General features: G+C 51.0%; 1 protein-coding gene across 1 annotated transcript; it reads right to left on the reverse strand.

Annotated features, from left to right (window-relative positions):
- Positions 1–7: 7 nt before the first annotated feature.
- TMPRSS5 (transmembrane serine protease 5) lies at positions 8–3940 on the reverse strand. The gene is made up of 11 exons (XM_063355502.1): positions 3868–3940; positions 3486–3602; positions 2903–3089; positions 2476–2589; positions 2235–2278; positions 1928–2090; positions 1645–1823; positions 1173–1271; positions 744–886; positions 210–362; positions 8–16 (listed from the first exon to the last, which is right to left on the reverse strand). Exons 1-11 carry the CDS (start codon positions 3938–3940, stop codon positions 8–10), a joined length of 1281 nt encoding a protein of 426 aa, XP_063211572.1.
- Between the last annotated feature and the right edge of the window lie 13583 nt (positions 3941–17523).

Genomic DNA, 17523 nt, shown 5'->3' on the forward strand with positions numbered 1-17523 from the left:
CTTATTTCTAGTAGATCTAGTAAAAAAAAAAAAAAGCAAAACCAGAATCAGTACCATAAAAGAGGTTGTCCCAGAGGTTCATGCATCAAGGGTGAGCGTAGGATAGTGGAGAAAAGAGTTAAAATAGGATGCTAGCATTGAGATTTGTCTGTGCTACATGCACGGCTGTAGGTCAGGCTGAACATAGACCTTTGTTTGCTCCAGCTTACCTCTGTGATGTGATAAATCCACGGCAGAAGCTGAGCCACATTGGTATAGACCCCGGGGTGGTTGGGTTCAGCACAGCCCTGGCCCCAGCTCACAATGCCTACTAAGCGCCACGTGAATCCATCCTGGCAAACCAGGGGGCCACCGCTGTCACCCTGTGAGACAGAGCAAGGACTGATGAAGCAGCTCTGCCCCACCAGCAGCTGGGATGCGGACCAGGCTGCCTTCTCCCGTATCAGCCATATGAGCAGCTGAAACACGGGTACAACAAGTAGCCTGTGCCTCCCTGCAAAGGTTTCCATGTTCCTTCTGTGAAAATAGGTAAGCCTCAGCCCAACACCGACGCCTGGGGCACTGCGGGCTCCATGCTGCAGCGCAAGATGCAACAGGCCCAGCTCTACCCATCACAGGCTGTTTGTTACTGGAAGCTATTGCCACAAAACCGAGCATTTGCTGGAGCAGAACAGAGACATAAAACATATCAGTCCTTTCCACGCCTGCTCTGCACACACAGCATACGCCCGTCACTCCAGTACCTGGCACGCATCTATTTTCCCCCGCAGGTAGCCGGCACACAGCATCCTGGCAGTGAGCTCGCCTGCGTACATGCACGAACTATTGCACCTCTTGGTTCCGATCAAGGGAACGAGAGCTTCCTTCAGTGTCTCCGTGACCTGCCCTGGGGAGGGAGAAAGAAGCCAAGGGGGAAACAAGATCTGCAGGGAACTAGAGGGGAAGAGCAGGGCAGCTAGCTGGAGAAGTCAGGAGATGGGAAAATTGGGATTACTTTATGGGATTAAATATGGCTGCTGGCGGGGGCTGTAGAGCTGCTGGAGCAGGGATGGGATGAAGGCAAGAGGCGGCATTTGCAAGATCACAAGTGGCATGGAAGGGGCCGGACAGGGCCAGTGGAAGGGGAAAGGCTCAGGCCAGTGCTGAGCAGCAGGGACAAGATGGGAGCTTACCTTGGTCTGGTCTGGTATAGCCCCAGCCAGAGACCCAACACGGGGTGCCCTGGAAGAGGTCCTGGTGGGAGGGTGGCAGACACACGGCACGGATGGCACCTGGTAAGAGGTGATTGGGTAAGTGCCAGGCCAGCGGGGACAGCTTAGTGCCGGGCAGGAGCAGGCAGGGAAGGGCTGCAGAGCTGCCAGCCCGCAGAGCCACTCAGCATAGCGCGATGAAGAGAAAGGCTCTCGGGCCAGCTGCTCTGGAGACTTCAGCTCCCACAGCCACCTTCCCAGTAATTCACAGCTCTGGCACAGCCCAAAAAGCACCACACTGCTGTGCATGCTGCCTCCCGGGTGCCGGGCTAGATATCCTTGAAGAGCTGCTCTGAAATGGCAGGCTCAGAAAAGGCTGGGGTTCGGCTGTCTCTTAACTGTGGGCTCAGACAGACAACTCCACAGACAGGAGAAGGACACAACAGCAGCTTACCTGAGAAGTTCAGGGGGACTTGGAGCTTCATCAGAGCAATGTCATAGTCTAGGCTACTGTCGTTATAAAGCGGGTGGTAAATTATTTTCTTTACCGATACTCCGGCCTCCTGTTTGATGGAGCCATGGGTGATAATGCCAGCGAAAACCAGCCAGGCAGAGGCTTGAAGCCACCTGTAACTGAGCAGAAATACAGCATGCCTCCAACTGCAGGGCAACAAGCTCTGGGATAAGAACAGCTACACAGTGGCTCCAAGGGTGGGTGCGGGCAAGCCCGGAGGTACCTGTGCACGCAGTGAGCTGCTGTGATGATCCATTCCCGTGCCAGCACCGAGCCTCCGCAGTGGTGCCGGGAGCCCTGGTACAGGCTGACCTGCCAGGGCCAGCGCCCCGGGGACACCTCCGTCCCCCCGACTACCCGCACGGCGCCGGGGCGCAGCCCGCACTCTGCAAGGCAGCGGGGAGCACACGTTCGGCGCAGGTCCTGCTGCCAGACCCTCACGCTGGAGGGCGCGGGAAGCATGGGGGAGAAGGAATCACTAGATCCCAAGCAGAGATCTCGGGGACATAGGGAAGGAGAGGGGCACTCACCTGAGCATTTCAGAGACACAACGCGACCTGATTCACAGCTGCTCCTGTACAGGAATAAGCCTCGGGTCAGAAAACACATGAACAAAAAAGTCCCTGGGGCACTATGCAGCCGCAGCAGTCCTCAAAGGGGGTGCTTATTGCACAAAATCAGAACAGATTTTGTGTTCTTAAGCCTGAAAAAGCAGCCTCTTTTTTTTGCAGCCCCACCAGCAAACTCTGCTTCCCCCAGGCCTGCCCTTACCTGACCTGCCACATGTCTTCCAGGCTGCCATCCCGGTGGGGTCTCACCTGAACGAACTCCTGTGTGTCATTCACCTTGACGTTCGTCAGGTTCAATCCTTCCTGGTGGATCATTCTGCAGAAGCAACAGTCAGTGTCCCAGGAAGGGCTGGGGACCTTGTCAGGGGGTCGGGCATTTAACCCCGCCATGGGAACAACAGCCCACAGTCCTGCTGCTCCGGCAGCCGGGAATGGACCTCCTTGGCAGGAAGAATTTTCTGCAGCTCTTCCCACGGGTCCCCGTGGCAGCCCAGCACCCACTTTCCACCCACACTCACCAGGGAGCTGCCCTGACAAGCCTCCCAGCCTTCAGCGCCTGCTTTTCCCAACATCATCCCCCTCGGAAAAGGGCGAGTGGGAGTCCTGTCGGCCACCTCCGCCATGCCCACCTGAGGTACCCGAGCTGCCGGCAGAGCAGGGTGCCCAGGGAGAGGCTCCAGCGCTTGTGGCATGCCAGGAGCCAGCCAGGGTGGCCTTCCACCTGCGCTTCCAGCAAGGAGTTTGCCACATTGATTCTGAAAGACACTAAAACCATTCCATTAAAGAAAACCTGCAAGTTCCCTTCCTCATAGGGATCTGTGCAGGGCCAGCATAGTGGCAGGTCATGCGCATGTAAAGAAAAAAAACCACAAGCCCCAGAAAAAGCCATTATAAACTATACATGAACCTATTCACATATTTTCAGTACTTGTGTGGCAGCTCTACTGAGTGATTACATGCAAAGGAGCCCGGCAAGAGCTGCCTTTGCTGTAGGATCACTCCAGGCAATGAAGCCGTAATGCTGGGGAAAGCAGTAGGACTTCAAAGCAAAGCGAAACAGTTGCAAAATGCAGCTGAAAGCAGCTGGTACACAAGGAACATATTTGTTATTAAAGAGCATCTTTTACTACTCTTGCTGGCCTTGGCGGGCACTGTCCTGCTCCCCTCCTCTCCCCACCCTCTGTGGCAGAAAGCAAAGATATAAACCTCTACTGGCAGCTCCACGGACAACAGGGTCTTCCTCTTCACCATCACCACACGCTGGGATCGCCTCCGGCTCCGGCAGCGCAGTGAAGCCCTGGTCTAGCTGAGGCTTCCTCAGGTGTTTCACTTCAGGAAACAGAGAAGAGGGCGGAGGGTCACTGACATGGTCTGGGCAGCATCCAAGGATGCACGATATTGGGAATGGTCCTGCCCTGCCCGTTGGGAGAGGTGATGAGCCTCTCAATGGACACAGCCGCAGCTTGCTGCTGGGACCACAGCACCGGCAGCAGACCCCTGCTGCTCCAGCCACATTCCCCCATCCGAAGCCACAGCTTGCTGACCAAGGAGCTCCCGTGACCATCACCCTCTGCTGCTGGCATTCCAAACTCACTTCCCAGTTTGGTGGCCGGGCTCTGCCCGCAGCAGCAGGGCTGTCCCGGAGCAGACACTGACCTAGGAGCCATGTCCCAGCCGCTGTCCCTCCCAGCAGCACGACGAGCCCAAGCAGCAGGAACAGCCTCCTGACAGCGCAGAGAGTTTTGAGAGATGCATTAGCAGGATCTTTAAGAAACAGAGAGAGAAAGGAGATTAACAGAATCTCGTCCATCTCTCACAGCACTATCAAGCCCCCGGTGAAGGCCCTGGGTCACTATGCACCTCACCCGATCCTTTCCCTGCAATTCCAGGAGGAAGTGAGCTAAGGCCATGGATTCTGAGGAAGGTCAAGACTGAGAGGGGTCCCCTACACCCAAAGCCCAAAACCAGCTTACCCACCATGTTCCAGGGAGACCTGTGTCCTCCTCGCTTCCCTCCTCATCTCTGCTGCTGGGCTCTTGCGGCTTTGCACGGCATCCTTGACGCAAGGTGGGTTGTCAGGAAACTGCTCAGGCAAGGCTGGGCTCTAGGGAAAGGAGCAGATCAGTAACAAAGGCTGGGTCTGATGGAAGGGGACAAGTTTCAAGCGTAGACCCTGCTGCCCGGGCTGGTGCTGCAGCAGAGGGGCAAGGAGAGGAGGCGCTTTCTCACCATGATGGCTGGGAGCTGATCGCCTGGGCTGCTGCCCAGCTACGGGAGACAAGCACACGTGTTTCCTGGGAACCAGCTCAGGTTTCCCTCCGCGCACTCCCGTGCACGCCCACTGCACCACCGCCACGCTGAAGGGACCCCTTCTTTTGCGGACACCCCCTCTGCCGCTGCCAGGGCCCTTGCAGCAGGTGGGGGTGACCGCTCAGCAGCCCCCAGCTCTGAGGAGCAGGCTGCTCAGGATGGGGAACCCCTGGGGAAACACTCCCATCCCTCCCTGGTGCCAGGTCAGCAGCTGTTGAGCTGCCTCAGCTCACAAACTCGTCTTCCACCTGCTGCCCCCCCCACCCTTTCCCCGCCATTATTTTGCTTAGGTGCCATATGGGAAACACTGAAAAGCAGTGGTGGCCCCCAGGCTGTCCGTACAAGCAGGAGCCCTGCTGGCAGTGAGCCCCCGGGCGCCGATGGCAGGAAAGATGCCAACCAACCACTCTGTGCTAGCCATTACGTTCAGGGAGACAAGACCTTGTGGAACAAAATGTCCTAAATCAGGAAGAGATGAGAAAAGACAGCCTGCAGCTGCTCTTTATCACCTTCACATCTCAAGCCAAGTGCCTGCCAGCTGTGATGTGTAAAGGGTGACTTCCCTGCACACAAGCTGCGTTAGGGACATGCTGGTGGGACCCCATCACTCAGCAGGGGTCCCCACCCCTTGTGCACAGAGACCTCCAGGGAAACAGCCCCGCCTCCGGGTCTGCTGGATTTTCCCTGCCGTCTTTTGGCTGTAGCACACAAAGATCAATAAAGGTCAAACAGCAGCTTTCAGTTCTGCTTACAATTTTCCACATTATTTCTTGTTGCTGAAAGCTGCCTGGCTGGTGCCCTTGCAGGAAGGGAAAACTTTTAACCTGTGCCTTGGGTACTGGCTCTCCCACATCAGAGCACGAGACGCTTTTCTTACCAACACAGAGCCCTCGCAGCAAAGGCGGATCAGAAATCGCTGGTGCTGCTGCGTCTGCTCTTTTCCCTCAGACCCGACAGATGCTCCACCACAGGCATGACACCTGAGGCCGACAAGTGCTGCTCATCCCTGGCTGGCACACTGGACCAGGCAGGGATGGCACCAGGATCGCCTTCATCTCATTGCCCAAGAAAATGAGGGGGAAACCAGCAGCTGCTGGCACAGGGCAGGGGAACACATAACTCGCCTGGTGCATAAACCTGCCTCTTGCCTGCCTGGCACCGGGAACCATCCTGGCCATAGCCTGCTCACAACCCTTGCTACTCCCCACTACACAAAACCACCCCAGGCTTGCGGCCAGGTTTGTAAAAGTTGTCAAATTCCCAACGCACAAATATGAGCTCAAAAGTCATTATGGAAGCCAGAGCCAGGCAGCGAGCTGCACAGCCAGAGATGATCACTGCCACCAGAGATTCCTGGTATGGCAGCAGCATCCAGAGTCCCTGGGAAGAGCCCCAGGTCCCCGCTGTGTCACCCAGCCTGTCTGCACAGGCACTTCACCGGCTGTGCCTTTTTGCTGGCTGGCCATACCCCATCCAGAAATACTAAGATAGCCTTCTCCAATTAAGTGAGTTAGAAGACTAGTTTCCCCTCCAGGAGAGAGGAGACTGTGTACCGACTTCAGCGTGTCTCAAAAACAAAAGGCAGCTGAAGCAGACTTAAATAGCTGTCTCATAAAAGAAAGACTTTTCTTATTTACATACTTCTCCATCCCCGAAAGATATAGCTGATGGCTTGTTGCTCAAAATATCAATGAATTTTTAATGCTATTTACTCAAGGAAACTCCTATGAATATTTCATGGTAGCCCTGTCTTGCAGGTTCAGGCTGAGTTTTTGTGCTGTCGAACAGCACGGTGCCTGTTGTGCCACAGGTCTAAGCTGTGCCGAGCCGGAGGTGCAGCTCCTGGAGAGCAGGGACCCCAGCACCAGGGGAGACACATGCTGCAATGCTGCTGAAGACCCATGCCAAGATGCCAGCTACAATTCCCTGGGGACGGGCTCCTTTTACAGCCTGGTGCCTTGCAACCACTCAGCTGGCGGTGGTTTTTTGTTTGGTTTGGGTTTGTTTTCCCCCTCCAAGCCCCTTATCTCCTTTCGCAATCAGGCCAGAAATCCAGAGGCAGTGGCCAAGGCTGCAGACATCCCCCCATCACAGTCTTGGCTCAGCGCCTGGCCCTCTCCTGTCGCGGCCGAGCTGTACCTGGAGGCGCCGGAGCATCTCCTCAGCCCAGGGAGGACTGTAGATGGTGCTGGAGGACCAGGGAGCACCGGTGGGAAAGGAGGCAAGAGCAGAGGCTGCAGAAACCGGCCTGAGAACCCTCTGCTGGCATCTGCCGCCTTCTGTTCGGGCTCAGAGGAGGGAAGGACTCAGCCGGGGCTCTCGGGGCTGCCAAGCAGGGACCAGTTCAGGGCATCTCCCCTCCCAGCAGCCCTTGCCCTGGGGCTGTTGGAAAGCCAGCCGGCCTCCGCAAAACTTAAATGAAGGTGCAGGCTGTGACCCACAGCCAGCGAAACACAAACACCTTCCCTGCAAGCAACAAAACACAATGAGCAAGGATCAGTCTATGCAGGGAAAATGATAAAAGAGAAATTCCCAGAACATACATCAGTAGCAGCAGTTGAAAAATAAGACACATCAGTCTATACTAACTCGCTACTCTGAGTCACGCTCACTTTTTTTTCTTTTAAAACTCATTAAAAGAAGATCAATATTTCTATCAATTCTGCTTGCCTGCAATAAGAAAATAGTGACTAAAACAAGAGCTTTCAAAATTAAACATTGACACAGACATGTAAAAGGTAGGAAGGAGCACAGCACTGTAGCTTTTTTCCTCCTAGTTTTCATCATTTTTCTGTGGTTCTTTAGAAAAATAAGAGAGAAGCTGTAATGATTACAGACATTGACAACCACTGAAATGCCCATGTGCTGCACGAATACCTGACAGGTGGCAGAGGTGCTATGAAGCATAAGATGTTTCCTTTGTCATTTTTCCAATATTCCCATTGAAACAGACTTCCCATGCCCACCCGAGAGCAGCAAGCGGGGCTCAGCTGCAGAACAAGCCAGATGTGGGCTCACGTTGCTGCAACGCCAAAGCTGCTGAAGTCATGGCTGTGCCCAGCAATGCTAAGATCTAGCCTACAGTTTGCCAAATGACATATTTTGAACTTGTGCAATAACAAGCAAAAATTCTCTCCAGTTGTTCAGTCAGTTCTGCTGAGATTGGCAAGAAAAGATCACTCATTGGCACATAAAATTGCATATTGAACACCTGACCCTGATGCATTCCTCTCCAAACTCCGCTCGGAGGCTGCTGGGCGTTTCCAGGCTGGGATAGGTATCCAGGCTTGTTCTCAAGCAAGCCACTTGTCAGCAGGCACCCTGCCCACAGGCCTGGCAGCCCGCTTCCCAACAGCGGTCTGTGGTACACTGCAGAGCGGCCGGGGGAAAGGGGCTGCCCAGGTGCTGCAGCTCTCAGGCGCTGCATGGCAGGGACTTGATGGGTATGGATTAAGGCTGCGGCCTGTGGGTTTGTGGCAGCATCACAAACTGCCCTTTTGTGCTGGGCACAGGAGCAATGAACCAAGAACTAGTCTCCTCCCAAAAAGCTTTCACCCTGGGGTGAATTTTAGCCCATATGCCCAATACATTAAGTTTTCAAAGCAGCTGAATTTCGCTTAATTTCTTTGTTTTAGCCTATGCTCAGATTGCTCCATCCTTTCCCAAGCAAAAGCTGAGTTCTTCCTTGGGGATTTAGCCAGAGGGACCCCCTAAGCCTCCAAAACAGTGCTAGAAAAAAAAAATATCAGTTTCTCTCATCAGGATTTAAAGCATCTCTCTTGTTGATACGGGTTCTGCCCCTTGTCTCAAGAGGTTTTAAAATCCTTCCTGCAGCCCCTGAGCTCTCCCATTCAGACCGTCACAGCTGGACAGCCCCGGTAGGAGGAAAACAGTATTTCAGTTTTAATTAGGGCTGGGAGCTCCCAGCAATATTTGCTGGATTCGATGCCTCAGACCACGTCCAAGCAGAGGGGTCTGTTGCTTACCAGGTGCCAAACAAGCTTGCCTTTTGAAAAACAATATGCAAGCTCCTGTCTTGTGCTCTGAGGGAAACCCGGTGTTTAAGTTCTCACGTATGAAGCACTGAAGTGTGAAGTTGCAGACTGGCAATGCAAAAACCTGGGAGCCTGAAGACTCTCTGTACTTACCCCAGAGGAACTCGGGAGGAGAAGACCCAATAAAAAGCAGCCAAGTAAACGTCGAGCAAGGCAGGATTCATTTGATCTAGGATGAAAGCTCATTCAATCTCATGCTGCTGGACTGCTAAAGCAGAAAGCTCTGCAATAGCTGGGGGCAGGGGGCAGAGGGGGGCAGTAAATGAGAAACAGTCATTTATTTCATCCAGTAGCTGGAGTTCACAGGGCTCCCTGCCTGTTCCATCTGCAGGGCAGAGGCAGCTCATCGCTCTCTGAGCGACTGAGAGGGAGAGCAGAGGGGTGCCCAGCGCAGTGTGAGCTGGTACCCAACGGGAAGAAGGAGCAGCAGCAGCAGGAGGAGGCTGCGCTCCTGCGGATTAACCAAGGAGTGGGTGAAAAATCAGATGTTCTGAGCAGACAAGTGCAACAGCCCTGGCACTGGCAACACCACAACGCCCCCATCCAGCTCCCCAGATCACCCCCACCCTGACCCAAACAGGGCTGTGCCCAAAGCTCTCCTGGGCAGACCAAACAAGGCAATGTGGCCACGACCTCAGGACATCACTTTGTCCCATCCTCTTGCCTTCTCCCGGATCATTTCCTTCCTTACCTCATTTCTTCTCTTTTTCCCTTTAGTCTCCTATCTAATAAAAGTGCTTCTCCATGCGATAAGGCAGACGCTGTAAGCCGGTAATGAGAGAAAAGGCCAAAAGCAGCAGCATAAAACCTGCCTAATCCTGGTAGCAGTCAAATCTCATAATGGATAATGAGTCCTGGATGTCCCAATTGTGGTTTCCCAGCAGTGATGCTGTGGTTCCAAAAAAAATAGTCAATAATAAACCCTCAAACAGCCTTCCAACCCTCACACCCCCAAGTGTTTCCTAACCCCTTTTCCTAACCCCAATCCCCATTTATTCCCATCTCTAGCAGGATTTAGATATCTCTGGAAGGAGGGTAAAGCAGCTTGCCCTAGACCTGTCATTGCAGTTACGGCAGAGTTTAATATCAGACTCGCAAAACATCCCACTCACATCACTGTAAGAAATAAGACCTGCCAGACCAGATCTGACTAGCCATCCCTCTCACCTTGCGTCTTGTCTCCAAGGCCGATATCCCAAACCTCATAATGGGAAATTATTCACTAAGACTCTGTTTAACCCCAGGCAGTGGGATGTACTGACATGAAGGCAGATAGTTTATATCCTGTATGCATTTAATGGAACCACACATCTACCCATATTTCATATAAACGTCCAGTCCTATTTGGACATTTCCACAGAGTAAGAAGTTGTTACTCTAAGCTTGACACGTTGTCACTGTATCATTAATTGTAATGATCCATTTCATACCCTCTCCTGCACGCTGACCCCCTGCACACCCGCTTGCCAGCTGAATGCTGCCCTGTGCCAGACCCCCTCCACGAACAGCGTCCCCACCACGGCGTGCGGTTCCCAGGACACAAGCAGCCCTCCTCCCAGGGCAGCTCAACACAGATTTACCCGGTGCGCCACCCCCTGCGGCATGAAGGCACCCGCCAAGCAGAAACTGGCCCCTGCCCTGTTCCAGCCTTTCTCCCAAAGCAATTTGCTATGTAATCATTATAGAGCTGAGGGATGGCAATTTCAAGAAAACGAGTTTCTCTGTAGAAGGAATTGAAGAGAGGAACCACTATAATAACCTGATACAATCATTTATTTAAAAAGCAGCTGGCACCACTTGAGGCAAACAGAGACAATTTAGAGGCAATTCTCTGCAGAGACAGTACCACCTTCCCCGGCTCCGGGGCACGGGCAGAGGCAGTGCCTTGCACCACTGCGGGAACCGGAGGCTCTTGCTCCAGAGCAGCAAATATCAAGATTTCTAAGGCAAAGGGTGACAACTCACAGGTCCTGTGAGCACACATCGCCACCCTTACACCCTGCCATGTCTTGGGCAACATGAGGTCTCATGACCCATTTCCTTCAGACACCTTGTGCTTCCTGCAGGAGAACAGACATCCTGCTGGATATAAAGCAAAAGGCCAGAGACTAATCTAAATTAAAGCCTGGAAGAGTACTATTACAGCACCAAAATGCAATGAGCCAGTCAGTTCTGCAGCCTGTTTTCTCATCTCCTGCTTCAGAGGAGCAAAGAAAAATGTGTCCCGACTCCACTGGATGCTGTAACTATGAGAAGCCACGGGAAACTCTCAGTGCTAACCTTGAGCAAGGTATTTTCATTTTCTGTACCTTCCATTTTATGACTGCCATCCTCACAGGCGATTTGTAAGATGCAGTATTATTTGATACTTATGTTTCTGTGCTTCTTCAGAGGACTAACAGCCAGAAGAGGGCTGGGCCCTGGATTCTCAGTCACCAAATAAACGTAGAATTTAAAGACGTCAGGGATAAAATGGTTTTGTTAGCTGTATCATGTTCCAGTGCAAAGATACCCTGAGGGATTTCTTCTCGGATATGAGTCAAAGAAGAATGATTGTTAAGGAACAATTAATACTTTGTTCGTTCTTTTCCATTTCCAAACACAGTTCATTTTGTCACTTTGTCGGCTGACTCTTTGCCCTTATGAGTTGCCGAGGACCTACTACATCCCAGGAAGGGAAAAGGTAAAGACACCTTCAGGAGGCTCGACGGCATTTCTCCCTCAGCTGTAGCTGTACGTCCTGCATTAAATCACAGCCTCAGTGCAGCTCCAGGGATGTCACCCCGTGGGTGGCAGGGAGCATGTGGGACTGCATCTGGGACACAGGACAAACCCTGCGGCATGGCAATTGCCACCCTGTGGGCTCCACGCTGCTGCCTGATGCCTCAGTTGTGAGCTGGGCTCACCTGAACTGGGAAGCTGCTGCTGGTGAGGCTCTGAAGCACAAGGACATGCTGGGCAGAAGGGAGACACAGAGCTTGGCTCTGCTGCCAGGTGATCGGGCTACATCGCATTTGCACAAATACGCAGGAACCAACAGAATCATAGAATCGCCTAAGTTGGAAGGGACCTTTCAGATCATCCAGTCCAACCAGCAAAATAACACTGACAAAAACCATCACTAAACCGTATTGCTAAGCATCCAGTGCCAGAGGCTGAACCAGTCTGGTATCACTTCCACTCTGGTTTTGGCCAATTCTTGCACGACGAACTTGATTTGGCAGCTTGAGGAGCAGTACAGGATTGGGGTGACAGTCCTGTCAGTAGGAGCCCTGTCCTTGAGGCCACAGCCAAAGGAGCCTGTGCTCAGTTTGGCTCAGCAAGGCACATCAGGGCCACTTTCTTACACAGGGAAGAGGCCCAGCATCACAACAGTTTCCATCTGCAAGCTGTAACAATTAACCACTAAAGATGACACGGAGAGAGGACCAGAAAGAGCCTGGGCAGAGAGAAGCTGTGACCCAGGCTGGCCTCACGTCCCAGCCAGCGGCTGCAGCCAGGCCCAGACGGGCAGCCTGCCACGCGCGCTGTTAAATACGGCACCCGCTTGCTCTCTCCTGGCGGTGCAGATGAAGTCACCAGCTGATGTAATGGTGGCTGAAGGGCGGCCGGGTCTCACCCGCTGCCGCACAGCATTACCATCTTGTTTCACAGGGAGAAGTGAACCTGATCTATCCAACTCCTTCCCCCATTTAAAAAAAACCTACACAAAAATAACAAAAAACCAAACAAAAAAACCCAACAGAAGACGCCCCAACTCTGAAGTTTTCAGCAATTTCTTAGACTTTGATGGCCTAAGGTACACCAGGGGAAAATACAAGTAATCCTCACATTCTGCTCGGCCAAGGTTTGCAGTAGACAACTGCAGAGGAAACCCAGATGTGTGCAAGTCCCGTACAGAGCAGCTATCTGACAGCAGTCAGGGACACTACAGTAGGATTAGAGTTCAGCTAATAAACCCTTTCGTAAGATGGCACTAAGAGCCATGAGGGAGCAGGATGGTGTTGTGCAGGTGGACATGTGCCATTATCCTACAAGACAAGAGCTAAACAATCAGGCATACTTATCTGGATCATAAAAATATCCTTAAACGTACTGTCTGCAGGTACTAGGATTGTGCATACTTTTCTTTTCTTCCCCTTTTTCCTGTGCATGCTGTAATTTAGGTTCTTGGGATCCTACAGAACCAGCCTGAACCATGCGACCCTGCCTGCACCGTGTACCTTTTGCTGCAGGATTTGGGAATGCCCAGAACACCCTTTCTGCTAAGTGCTTTGCAGCATCGTGCTGTTTATTTGCACTGAGAGGAGGTAAGGCTTACAATGGACTGCAGACCTGCCTGGCTTAGGGATAGAAAAATGGATACCTGAGTGACAAAGTGTTCTTGACCCACCTTGCTCATGCCCTGGTCAACACAGGACCGACTTTCAGAAACTTTTGACTGAAAAGCACCTTCTGTGTGCTCAGGTGCAGCCCTGCCTTATCTCTGCTAATCAGTATATTATCCTCCTCATGCCTTTGTCAAATACCATCTTTAAATTGTTAGATTTCTGACTCCCAGGAGTTCAAGTTAGCAAGCTGCAGCAGAGCCTTAGAGTTCTGGTGGTTCATAACATCCTAATTTTCTTCTCACGTACGCTTTATACTGGAGTGTATTTGTGTTAGCAGAGCTTTTTCCTTCAAGGAGTTTTTCCTCTCTATGGAGTTTGTTCTTCTGTTTCTTCTAAGTGCATTTATAATCTGCAATCATTTCTCCTCTCAGCCTTTATTTTACACAGCTAAACAAGCTACACCAGGCTTAGGAGAGACTATTCTACCTCCGCCCTTTCTATTCCAGGTCTCCAGTATGAATGACCCATTATTCCAACGGGGTTTCAAGGCAATTAACATCTTCTGCCTCTCCTGGGACACGCTTGCTTCATACAACTTTTCACAGCCCATTGTACTCCTGTGCTTGCCCACTGAGAGCCCCCACCTACTGCAAACATTACTCACTAAATACATGAACTTTTCTCCAACCAAAATTATCTGCTGAATTCGATCAGGATTTGTAAACAGCTTAATTTCCTCCCGAAGCTCAATTGTTTGGGGAGGGAGGGAGGGAGTATTTACTATTTGTTTAAATCCCTTACCCCGGCTGTATTTTCCCCACTGTTGCTCTACCAGTGGAAGAGATGCCCTTCACAGACTTGGAGTGTGCAGGAATCTAATCAATCGCATCTCTGGAGTCTGACACCATATGGTAAACCGGCTTTGAAAACTCTCCTTTTGGACCAGATTTTTCAATGCAATTATGCAACTACTAATTGCATTCCTTCAGAGTCCAGCACGTTGATCTTTCCACACTGATTCTCCAGTGTGAATTTCCACCCTTCTATTTCCACAGCAAGATCATCACGATCAGACAGGTCATGAAATATTATCAACTTTAAAGAAGCAAATCTCACAGTAGCTGCACGCCTACATTTCCAGTTTCTTCCACATCATTAGTCAACACTTTACTCTTCTCAGACATACTAAATTCCACCCTTCAATGCTTAAAGATGGACTAAAGCGCTAGACAGTACCAGCAGTAAGAAAGGCCATCCACAGTGGCCTCTCGAATGTCACTGAATAGGGAAGACCCCGACACCCACCCGCGCACCGGAGGGGTCGGCAGGCACTGCGGGTTGCTATAAAGCTCGAGCAACGGACAGACTGACTGCGACAACACTTGCTGAACCCAATACGAAAGTCAAAGTGCTGGATTTTAAGTATACCACCCCGAGAGCGTATTTAACTGCCTACAGAAGCAAAGCTGAAGGATTACTCAAAATGTGTTTTGAATAACAAACAAAAGAGGCAACAAACTTGCTCTGTGTTTGTGGGCTTTGGAACTAGGGGAAAATTACAGGCATAGAGGGTCTCTGGCTCAGCGGCGTTAGACGTCTCTATGGGCTGCTGCTTTTGTTGGTGGCCAAGCGCAGATGAGAGGCGCAAACACTCAGTGACTTAGTTCACAGCTGCCCACTCTCTCAAGCGGAGGATGCCCACTGTGCCAATTGCATTGCACGTTTGTGGGCTGCAACTGGCTAAACATCTTTCCCAGCATAAGAGGAGCTGCAGTTCAGTGTCATTAGGCTAAAGTTCCCTTTGCCAGTTAACTGGATTTTAATTAACACAACTCATCGCTTCCCCAGTCAACAGCAATCAAAACTGTAGAAGGTGTAAGGGACAGACTGTAAATTCCCTGAGGAGGGGCAGAAGGCCCTCCAAGCCTTCAATGGAACGCCTCAAACACTCACAAGGAAATAAATAATGCAGGCCTGGCCTTCAAAGAACTGATAAGGCTCACACTTCTGGCACCTGAAAGTGTGGGAGACCTGTCTTGTGAAGACAGGATAGTTCTGCCACTCGTGTGGTGAGCTTGCTAGTTCTCAGTTCTCGAGGCCGTTGTGTCCCACAAGTGACCTTTGCTTCATTCTCCGCAAAATGCATATGAAAGCGCACACCCTGCATATGCTAGTGAAGATTACAGAGATCATGCTAAACATGTATGACTATGGCACTCGTCTCTCCACCCAAATCATGCTGCACATCACCTGGGAGAAGGGAGAAACCTGAGACGAGGCTGTCCTCAGCAAGGGGAGTGGACCCTGCTAATTCAGCAAACAGAAAAGGGGAAAATAAGTGCCCCTAGGGGGGAACAAAGAAGAAACAATAGAAGATTGTGCCTGGGAAGATTCTTCCCAAGAAAGAAGATTGGGCCTGGGAAGATTCCCTGAAAAAGACGCTGGAACCAGGACCGGCGATCTCTATCTCTGTCTTTTTCTCTGTCTTTTCCTTTCTCTGTCCCTCAGTTTCTCTTTTCTCTTAGAATTGTTAAGTAACAGTTAGCATTGTTAAGTAACAACCTTAAGTACCGCTTGCCATAATTTGTCCTGTTAATGTTATAATGTTAGGTAAGACAATGCACACCTCACCACTTGCCATAATTTGTTATATACCTAACCAACTATCATGGACTTGTTAAGACCTATACTAACCATTTTGGGAAGCTAATAAGTGTTCGTATATGGACTTTGAGATTTCTCACCTTAGTCCGCACCATTGAGAATTTACGAATCTGAAGTCACTTACCCTCCCTCTTCACTGAGAGCGGGACGTGACAGAAGGCAATACCAATAAGCAGATTTTAGTCTCCCCAAAGCAATCCCATCCTGAACGACTCTTCTCATTCTCCCTTTCCTTAGTTTTTTTTGCTCTGCAAAGCCCACAGCAGTTATGTGCTGGCAGCGACTCCTCCGCTGACAGTCCTGTTCCCATACTGTGCTCATACATATACATATCTTACAGACAGACACATTTTGCAATTTCCACAGCCTACATGCTTCCTCCCTGCAGGGAACTCCGCAGCCTGAACAAATTCAGCAGCACAGCATCCGCCTGACCTGCACAGCCCTCAGCCTTATGGCTGGGAGTCTTCCACCCCATTAGCTTCTCCTCTCCCCAAGGGCCATGGGAGAGGCAAGGGTCAGCAAGATCTTAATCAGCTGTCAGAGCCTGCAGTTCCAGCAGATGCTTTTCCTGACCTCTGCCCCTGCCCTCCTGCCTTCGTTCTGTCCTACAGGGGCCGAGCTGGGGATATTTCTCCCCAGATTTTGTCCCAGCTGTTGAACAGTCCACATTTATAAAACAGGTGCTTCTGATTTCCTCTAAAAGTAGCTCTCCAACATGGGCTTGTTTGGAACATCAGTCTTTTTAAGGAAGACATTGCCCACCTGTGGGCAGCAGAGCTCTCAAAAGCCAGGATGTACCCACCTCACCCTCCTCTCCCTCTGCAGCATCCACAAAAGCTAATGCTCGTAGCTGCATCCGCAGGACACCACCTTATCTGCAGCTGCCCAAAATCACTCTCTGCTCTGCTCTTCAGCTCCCAGAGGGGTCACTGAACTCTGTGTCGGGGACAGCAGGATTTTCCATTTCTGGTTCTTTCTAAAGACCCAGGAGAGAAGCATTGCATTTACAGAACCTTTTTGCATCGTGTTCTTCCCCAGGGATACAACCTTGGCAGGGCTTTGGATCTATAAGGTGTAAAATGTACTTGCAATCAAAGTCCTGCCAGAAAGCTATCCACCTGCAAAGATGGATAGGTCTCTTGCTTCTCATTAAAGCCTGCTAAACACCTAAACACCCGATAAAATTAACTCCGTGCACTCAAGGGGAGCTTTCACTTTTTCTGAACGGTTAACTTGACAGTATTCCATGCAAAACTGTCATTGTTCAGCCCAACAGCTTCTCACTCGGCAAGAAAAAGGTATACCTGGTAGCAGGTGGATATTCCTGCCAGCCTCGTCTCACAAGATATTCGAGTTAGAGGCTACTAAAACTGATTTCCTCCTTAGAAAAAGAAAAAAGCTTCCCCCAGCCATCAGCATCATCCCTCCACAGCAGAGGGACATGAAGTTGTGGCCAGTGCTGTTAACCAAGAACATCTGCCTTGAAGCTCACTCATACAGTCTATTTAGCCCACATTATGGATCCTAATTATACATTTTAATTAAATGTAATTACAGTCCCTACTTATGTAAACAAACATGCTGACCGTAATTACGAATTTATAAAAAGCTGTTATGAAGCATAGATTCAGTTACAGAGAAAACCACTTCCAATAGCTTCTACCCAGGTCCAATCCAATCTGTCAAGCCAGAAAATACAAGTTGCTAAGAATCAGTCCAAGTGCCACTGTGGGAAGCAGCAAGGATTAGGACAGAACGACAGTAAGGGCAGGTCTAACCATGCTCTCTGTTCTTCTGGCAGCACCACAGGGTCTGCAACCCTGGGCTGAACCCATGAGCATTACCAAGGGTGACAGAAAACCCGGCAACACTTTGGGGTGACAGAAC

The sequence above is a fragment of the Chroicocephalus ridibundus genome, chromosome 18 (genome assembly GCF_963924245.1).
Source record: "Chroicocephalus ridibundus chromosome 18, bChrRid1.1, whole genome shotgun sequence".
Taxonomy (NCBI): Eukaryota; Metazoa; Chordata; class Aves; order Charadriiformes; family Laridae; genus Chroicocephalus; species Chroicocephalus ridibundus.

Excerpts from the sequence above, each read along its gene's own strand:
- TMPRSS5 (XM_063355502.1), bottom strand. The coding sequence starts at position 3,940 with ATGGCTCCTAGGTCAGTGTCTGCTCCGGGACAGCCCTGCTGCTGCGGG. Across the intron at positions 3,090-3,485 it reads TGTTGTCCGTGGAGCTGCCA|ATCCCTATGAGGAAGGGAAC; the intron begins GTAGAGGTTTAT and ends GGCCCTGCACAG. Across the intron at positions 363-743 it reads GGAAAATAGATGCGTGCCAG|GGTGACAGCGGTGGCCCCCT; the intron begins GTACTGGAGTGA and ends TCTGTCTCACAG.